This window comes from Montipora foliosa, chromosome 8 (genome assembly GCF_036669935.1).
Source record: "Montipora foliosa isolate CH-2021 chromosome 8, ASM3666993v2, whole genome shotgun sequence".
Taxonomy (NCBI): domain Eukaryota; kingdom Metazoa; phylum Cnidaria; class Anthozoa; order Scleractinia; family Acroporidae; genus Montipora; species Montipora foliosa.
Window position 1 is genome coordinate 3,390,223 of NC_090876.1, and position 8,448 is coordinate 3,398,670.

General features: G+C 39.0%; 2 protein-coding genes across 2 annotated transcripts; both read left to right on the forward strand.

The window, feature by feature from the left end:
* The first annotated feature begins 1,790 nt into the window (after positions 1–1,790).
* Positions 1,791–3,292, forward strand: LOC137967780 (uncharacterized). Its single transcript, XM_068814346.1, has one exon. The coding sequence runs from the start codon at positions 1,850–1,852 to the stop codon at positions 3,206–3,208; it is 1,359 nt and encodes a 452-aa protein (XP_068670447.1). The 5' UTR covers positions 1,791–1,849; the 3' UTR covers positions 3,209–3,292.
* A 1,107-nt stretch (positions 3,293–4,399) lies between these two features.
* Positions 4,400–7,676, forward strand: LOC137967781 (ATP synthase lipid-binding protein, mitochondrial-like). The gene is made up of 7 exons (XM_068814347.1): positions 4,400–4,543; positions 4,618–4,689; positions 5,238–5,257; positions 6,010–6,056; positions 6,393–6,421; positions 6,707–6,833; positions 7,371–7,676. Exons 1-7 carry the CDS (start codon positions 4,499–4,501, stop codon positions 7,538–7,540), a joined length of 510 nt encoding a protein of 169 aa, XP_068670448.1. The 5' UTR covers positions 4,400–4,498; the 3' UTR covers positions 7,541–7,676.
* The last annotated feature ends 772 nt before the right edge of the window (positions 7,677–8,448 follow it).

The window sequence follows — 8,448 nt, forward strand, 5'->3', positions numbered from 1 at the left end:
AAGTAAAACTACTAGAGGCTTCTTCCCGTTAATGCCGTTCCTTACGGAACTTGTTTGATTGCAAGGTTAAACACCCATTTACAAAGCAGATTCGAGCCGTGGGAGACACCATAAAGTTGGACGATAAACGTTCTCAAAGAACTTCATCTATATACAAAATTGACGTACTTGGTGCGATATGTAACCGTTATTTTTGCAGAGTTAGGACAATGGGCGAGCCAGCGAGCCATGCGAGTCATGGCTGCGAGCCATGGTTGCGAGTCATGCGCGCCAACATGGCGAGCCATGCGAGTCAACATGCGACTCACGCACAGTTATTGAAAGCTAACCGTTTTAAAATGGGTGCTCAGACTAAGTACACTCTTTTTTTATAACAATGTTGTTTTTCCGGCCCAGGCTGAATATTCTTATTTTTCTGCCGATTTTAGGCTGAAAATATTCTTGTATTATAGCTTATGACATTTCCGTTTTAGAATTTATTGGGGTATCAATTACAAGTGTTGGTATCTCACCTGATATCTAGATCTGTTTTCGCTAGGTTTTTTTATTTAAAAAAGAAACAATTTGTCATAATACTTTTTTGCGGTTTAGTTTATGTATTTTGTGCTGAATACTGTACATATGTATTACATGTACCGTTCATCGAACTGTCATTAGCGTTGAACATTTTGCTATAGCTAGTGCAGGTTTTTTCGTTTTGTTAGCTAGTTTCGCCGTTCAGAGAAAGGAATAATTTTATGTGGTTAAGTTAAAAACATAAAATTGTATTGTATTTACAGAGGTTTCAACACACAAAATTATATCTATCCTTTTCAAAATCTCAGCCTCGGCTTTATTCTTAAAATATTCTTAAAATTTCGCAAATTTCAGCTTTGATATTCTTATAAAATATATTCTTATAAAAGAAAGAGTGTAACTGTTTATCAGCGATATTTGAAATGGGTGCTTAGACTTAAATGCGAAATTTGCATGGCTCGCTGGCTCGCACATTGTCCAGTCCCGTCATTGCACGTTTTGATACAATTTATCTTATTGCAATAGTATTGCGTTTTCTCTCCGCCAAGGACCTATAAAAATTGCTCTTTCGTCACAAAACTCGCCATCATGCCAACAGCAAGCCAAAAGCTGCATCCGGGAAATAACAGCTGAAAATCAGGGAGTAAAGACGGCGCTTTGACTGATCGCAAGGGTTGAGTTACTGTGAAAAGTTTCCGTTCTCGCTGCATAATCTTGAGTCTGCGTTGAGCAATAATGACCAATCATGATCACGGGAGGTTCATAGTTGATTCAAAATGGTCCCCGAGCTTCTTGTTTCATTCACAACAGCAACGAATGTGCGTCCCGCTTTATGCATGCGTTATCTCTTAATTCTCTTACTAAGGCGTTAATTTTCAATATCCCTAATATGTACACCACTCTCCTGAACGCAGCAAGCACAGGCAAATTCTTAACGAAGATATACAAGAAAGGTCTGTTGCGGTGTGGATTTCCCTGGTTTATTTAATTCCTGTGTGTAGGCTGGGATGGGGGATAATGTAGAAAAATCTGTTTCCTTCTGGCGCGTGAAGTACTTAATAGCGAGATGCAAACTCAATCAAGTCTCTCACTCATACATTGACGCGTCAGGCGTTTGGAGTTACGAATTTCACCTTCTTTGAGAACAACTAGCGGAACTGACTTAAGTTAACCTAACGTGCTTTCATTTGAGTGGTCGCCATTTTCCTTGACTCCCTTACAAAACAAATACAGCTGGAAGTTAAGCTGCCTTTTAATAACCTACACGTTAATTCCGTAAAGCTCTCAATAGTCACTCTGACTGAGTATTACTCACTCAATCCTTACAGAAAGAATGAAGTTCAGGGAGTTAGTTGTGATTACGGTAATTAATCTCTTCTATTTTCGTCCCCTGCGTTGCGAAACTAGTCGAAAAGTTCTCGTTTTTGGAGGGAACGGTTTCATTGGAAGCGAAACTGTGAGTCGGCTTCTCAAACGAGGAGACGAGATAACGATGGTCAATCGAGGCAATTGGTACTTTGATTCTGAAGAAAGGATCAAACCCTTCGTCAGTGCGCATTTTAAATGCAATAGAGACAAACTGCTTGAAGTTGAATGCGAGGAACTTTCGGCTTCTGGTTATTACGACGCTGTTATTGATTTCAGTTCTTACAATGCAAGACAGATAAAACAAGTGGTCGAGATATTGAGAGGTAGAGTCGGGCTTTACATTTATATCAGTACTGATTCCATATACGAGGTCTGCGATAAAAAACACGATGGGCTTACAGTTGAAGAAGACGCAGTTAGACCAAAGAGCCCGAAGAAAAGATTACAGCTGAAACGTGAAGAAAAGTACGCTCATGATAAGCTAGCGTGTGAGGAGGTTCTCCAAGAACAAAGAAAAGAAGGTGGGTTTCCGTATGTCGCGCTCAGGTTTCCGGATGTTATAGGACCACGTGACAATTCCTTTCGCTTCTGGACTTATCAGTTGTGGATAAAAATTCATAAGGACATTCATCATCCGGTTCACATGCCCAATGGTGTGTCAGACTCCAAGTTCAGTTTGATTCACGTGGAGGACGCGGCTAAGGCGATAGAGAAAGTCCTTGATGCGGGTCCGTCGGTGTACAATCAAGCCATCAATCTTGCATTTAACGAACATTTCACCCTAAAAAAGCTGCTCAGGGATATAGCCAATCAGCTTGAGGTTGATGATCTCGAGTTCCTATCTGAGGATGAGGCAACATGGTACTCTTATCCTACGGTTTCTAAGGGCGCCCTGGATATCAGCAAGGCAAAGCTTTTGCTGGATTGGGAGCCAATGACATGGAAAGAAGCACTTAGTTCTCTCTGTGCTTTCTTTGAAGGGGCCATGACTAATGCGAAGATGCTTAAAGAGAAAGAAATGCTCTTAGCTGACTTCTTTGAAAATACTGTTCCCGAAAAATATTATGGAGCCACGCTTAAAAAGCTGCTTGACATCTATGGGAGTAACGTACTGAAAGGAGTTGATTTGGGCTTTGGCTTTGATGACACTCCAGAAATCGCTGGACCAGCTGGTGATTCCAGCAGTTCTGCGCATGACCAGAAGTCATCGGAGAAGGAAACAGTGGCTCATTCACCAAGTGATAATGGAGAATCAGCCGAAAGCGAGGCTTTTTCATCTAATCAAGGCTCAGTGAAGGAGGAGAAAAGATCTGATGAACTTTGATAGATTTCAACGTTAGTCACTGATTTCTTTCACAATAAAGAGAGATTTAAAAAATGAAAAAAAAAAAAACTTTTGACCTATCCTTTGAAGAGGTTTTTCAACCACACTACAATTTCTTAGTTGTTTTGGGGCTTATCCTCCTCTGCTCCGCGACTTAGTTCCTAGTTTTTTTTTTCTATACCGACTAGAACGAGGTTTGCTTTTAGACTCTCCGCTTTCCCAAACTCCCAGCAGGTTAACCCCAAGGACAAGGACCTTTTTCCTAGATATTCATCATCGAAAGGACGCAATTTAAAATTGGATTTTGTCATAACTTGCCCGGGCGGGGGGATCCCTTATAAAAAGGACGGGGATGCTCGTCGTACCTTTTAGGGGTTAAAAAAAGCGGTTTTGGTACCTTTTAGGGTGTTCACCCTCAAAATGATGCAAATTAAAAACAAATTTTATTGCGAAGAGTCAATTATTATGCGTGGGGTGTCCGCTTAAGACAGAGCGTAAACAAAAGAAAAATTCAATTTTAATTTTGAAAAATGTCCGCGTCCGTTTACGAGAGATTGTCCGCTTACGGAAATGTGTAAACACAGAGTGTGACTGGAAGGTAAAATGGGGAATTGAAATAAGTGTCCATAAGTAGAGCTCTCCGCTTACGAGAGTGTCCGGAGAGTTGACTGTATTGGCTTTATAGTCTTTATATAGTTCATTCCTTCATATACTTCGACTTGTGAAGTCGCTTACCCCTTTCGGGCGGAGCCTCCCCGTATAGGCCATTATAGGGAGTATAGTACCCCCCTCCCCACCCCAGGATTCCTTCACCGCTCTATCAGAATCAGAGCCTTTCCCTTTTTAGCTTTTTCTCCAAAAGACTTTAAAAGTGTTTTATGGTCTTTCACCGATGCCTTAACCCTTCCCCATTTAACTTTTCATTGACTATTCCTCCTCCCGACCTCAATAAGCCTATGGTCTGTTACTTCATAATTTTTTTATGAAAGAGCCATTCTGTTATTTCATACCCATTAGACTTATGTGCATCTGGGAAGAAATGCTGCCCATGTCAGTGGGATACTGGGCTGAGCAATTTGCCATCCTTTAGATTACACATATTGGCTGTGGAAATGTGACGAAAGATTTTCCTCTCATTTCATCCTCGTGTCAACATTATGCACCCAGTCGAGGCATGTCCCAGAATGCCAAAGCAATCACTTATATTACCCATGCTTCCTTGCATAATCTTACCTCGCCAACCATCTTGGAAAAGTGAGCGTAGTGTCATCAGAGGAATTATCCCAAACGATGTTTTCCTGCAGCAAATTTGTATCCCCCCTTACTAGAAGTATTGTGAGTTCAGTCGTTTATCCACTGATTCGTTTTAGTAGAAGCGCAATTCAATTTAACTAGTTTAATATTTGCAGGTTGGTAATGGCCGCGCAGTATCTCGGCCGCTTTCTACCGCTATTCGCTCCCAGTTGGAACCACTGTCAATGGTATGTATAATAAAGTTATACTATTACTAAGATTGCTTAACCAATTTGAGTAAAAACGAAATTTAACTTCGGATTCCTGTTTGCTTCTTGTACGGATTTGTCGTAAAAATCTCATCGCCGGCTTTCGCTTGGACCCACGATAAAGATCAAGTTGCACGTGTCTTAGGGATTTTTATAGCGTTGAGTTCTAGTATTTGTCGGTTGAAGTGCCGAGTTTTTGTTCTTTGGGTCAGTTGATTCTATGTTCTCGCAAAATTTGTAAGATTTTTTCGAATTGTTTGCAAAGGGGGGTGGATTCTTCATTGAAATAGCAGATCGCAATATTATATATTTTACGGTTTCGTACAATATTGACTGTTCAAATCTTTTGATATAGAATTACCCCCAGTCTTTTCTATGAATTCTAATACTGGTTTTTGAAGTATTTTAGTCTTAAACAAAGATTACTTTTTCAATCAATTACAAATTGTACAATAATTTAATTTTATGTTCAAATAAACTTAAAACAACACTTCCATAATCTCACATTCTAACTTTTTGTCTTTCAGAATGTCCAGCCTGCACAAAAGTATGTAATATTTGTATACAAGACTTACACTATGGCTGTTCATAAACTTTAAGAAATGACCATATTGCAATGACAGAAGATTGGTGATATTGAAAATGTATTGTTAAATTTAGTAAAAGTGGTTTTTCTGTAGTGAGCAGTCCAAGACATTTGTTTTAAAAGAAAAAAAAAAAAACAGTTTGCTGTTGCCACTCTACAGGGTGGTTATTCATCCAAATTTGATCTGGAATTTGGAAATTTTTGTTTTGAAGGAAATGAGGATACGAGAAAGACATATTGGTGTAAAACTTTTTGCTAAGGTCCAGTGTTAAGTTTGGGTATACTTGGGAACTCCACTGACACCATTTCTGAGCTTCACAGGACATTTGCTATCATATAGAACAAGCTTGGTTGACAGTCTTTTTCATGGTAACCACATTTAGGGTGCGTTCGATTGACCGTATTCCGGAATAGGAATACATGGAATACAAGTTGGAAATCCTTCGTTTTTGCAGAGATTCACATTAAAATTGTCAAACATTTGCTAAAATCCTATTTTAAACATATTTTTATCATCCTTGCAGCTTCGAAATGCGCCAAACATGTCGTTTTAATCATCACTTCACATGTTCTTATTCCGGAATAGGGTCAATCGAACGCACCCTTATTCAAGCTGTCAGCTCTACATTGTGTAGTAGTAGGCTATGCTATGTAAAATTTGTACGTTTTGCTTCTTTCTTGTCTCACCAGGTAGGTATTATTTTGTTTTGTAGGAATTTGTTCAATCTTTCTCGTGCAGTAGTATCAAGTCAGTTTTCAAGTAAGTATGATGACAGAAAAAGGAGGTTAACCCATTCACATGTCAATTGCCCTAGGATTGCCCCCCCCCCCCACCCCTCCCCCATTGATGAGTAAAATTCTTTTGTGTTAAGTAAGGAATCACTAATTCCAACGTTTACTGTATTTATGGGTGGTTCCTTTCTTTTGCTGTTTTCATTTAATGAATTGTCAAAAACAACTTTATCAAAGAAAATATCACCATTACTAAAAAGGAAAAAGAAATGATTTCTTACAGTCTGGTAATATGGATAGGGGTTCTCAAGATGTTTGTTACTCAGTGATTTGTGCTTGATGTCATCTTTGGGTTTTTTTTCAGGTATGCAAAAAGATAGCTTACAAAGCAAGGTGATTATTTTCCAGAATTTGATTTACCTCTTAGTGCATATATAACAGCAGCTATAAAGCCCTTTGCTTCACAAGTATAAGAAGGAAACCCAATAAGAGTTTCAATTTCAGCATCATCCGTGAAGGAGTTTTTCCTTAACTCTTTGACAACTCAAATGCCCCAGAACGCCACCAGTTGATGAGTAAAAATTAATCATCTGACCTTAGAGTAAAACCTGTCAAGTCTCACTCCCAGGAGTCAATGGGTGAAAATGTTGTTGATGCAATAATTAATTTGTGTTGCAGGCTGTTGTCCCATCCTCTCCCTTGTTAGCTCTGGCCAGCCGAGGCTTCCAGACAAGTTCCCAGGTGCAGGATGTTGACTCTGCTGCTAAGTTTATTGGTGCTGGTGCAGCCACTGTTGGAGTTGCAGGTCATTTTTTTTTCTGCTCATTGATTCTGCACAATTCATTAGTATGCCTTTCATGTATATGCTGAGTCTGAAGTTTAATCAAGTTATATCTGCTTAAGTGATTGACAGCAGTAAAAAATGAAACTGTGATTGAGGTTAATTATTTAGAACTTCCAAGTCTGCAAGTTAATAATAAGTGTTATGAGATATATTGCTTTCTTCAGCAAGTGCCAGCTTCTTTTAGTAGTGGTTGCTGTCTCTGAAACTTGACAAGCCTGTATGTGGGTAGCCACCAACAGTTGTGACATGTTTTGTTTTTGTCAGCTGGATTATTTGAAGATTCAGTCATAAGGTAAATTAACCCAGGTAATAAGAACGATTTTTGAGCTGGCATTTCAAGGATTAGCCCTTGAATCATCAGAGTGAATTAGACACCCTACAGCTGTAATCCCTTCATTTGGATTACATGTATTTGGAATCGTGTAAAATTGTGAATGCCCATTGTTGGAGCTACATCTCCCAAAGGTCTTCAAAAAATCCTTTTTTGCTTTGTTACAGGTAGTGGAGCTGGTATCGGTACAGTGTTTGGCAGTCTTATCATTGGTTATGCCAGGAATCCATCTCTCAAGCAACAACTTTTCTCATATGCTATTTTAGGCTTTGCCTTGTCTGAAGCTATGGGTCTTTTCTGCTTGATGATGGCCTTTTTAATCTTGTTTGCCCTTTAGAAACTGTATTCATTGTCAATTCATGCCGTTTATTTTAGTGAATGGCTTTGTAGAAGGGCAGTTTGTCGGTGCTAATTTTATTTTGTGAAGAAATGACATGTGGTCTAGAATAAAGCCTGTTGTGTAATCATTTTTAGACCATGTTTGTGTTGTTGCATTACACATTGATCCTAGAGTACCACCTATCCACCCTTGGACCTATAGGGACAGATCTGACATAGGAAGTAGAATGTCTGTGTGATATGTAGTAATGCTACGATACAAGATCGTCAGTTGACTTTGCTTTCTGGCAGGAATAAAATTACTAGAAGTAGTGGTTGCCATTCCAAATAAGTGCACTTCACCTTGGGGGAAAAACCTTCCACTTCAGTAACTGTTGTCCATAGAAGTTGAACCACTAATATTATGAATTTTGTCTACGACCAGTCAAATTAGATGATTGGGTTCATTTGCGGGTCATCACATAGAAATTTGGTTGTAAGGAAGAATGATTACTGCAGTTAACAGCAACTTAAACAGTTGCAAAGTAACCCTAAAACAAAGTGGCTATTCATACAGGACCTGTACACCGACCAATATTTGTTACTGTTCATACGGGAGTCTTCTTAGAATGATTATTACAGGTTCAATAACTCTTGGAAAGCCTTACCTCCACTTTAATTATTTTATATACAGTTCAGCTATCAAAAAGCATTGATGCCTGTTTAATTTCATGAAATACCTCCTTTTTTGGATGTCACCAGCCATCTGACCTGGCTTGTGTTTTCTCACATTTGAGTCAAAGGACCCATTTCAAATAGCACTGATAAACAGTACAAGTCTAAGCACCCTTTTTAAACGGTTAGCTATCAATAACTGTGTTGCTATGTCGTTCATAATCATCCTAAGACTCTAGTATGAATAAAAAA

Excerpts from the sequence above, each read along its gene's own strand:
- LOC137967781 (XM_068814347.1), top strand. The coding sequence starts at position 4,499 with ATGTTTTCCTGCAGCAAATTTGTATCCCCCCTTACTAGAAGTATT. Across the intron at positions 4,544-4,617 it reads CCCCCCTTACTAGAAGTATT|GTTGGTAATGGCCGCGCAGT; the intron begins GTGAGTTCAGTC and ends TAATATTTGCAG. Across the intron at positions 6,057-6,392 it reads AGTATCAAGTCAGTTTTCAA|GTATGCAAAAAGATAGCTTA; the intron begins GTAAGTATGATG and ends GTTTTTTTTCAG.
- LOC137967780 (XM_068814346.1), top strand. The coding sequence starts at position 1,850 with ATGAAGTTCAGGGAGTTAGTTGTGATTACGGTAATTAATCTCTTCTAT.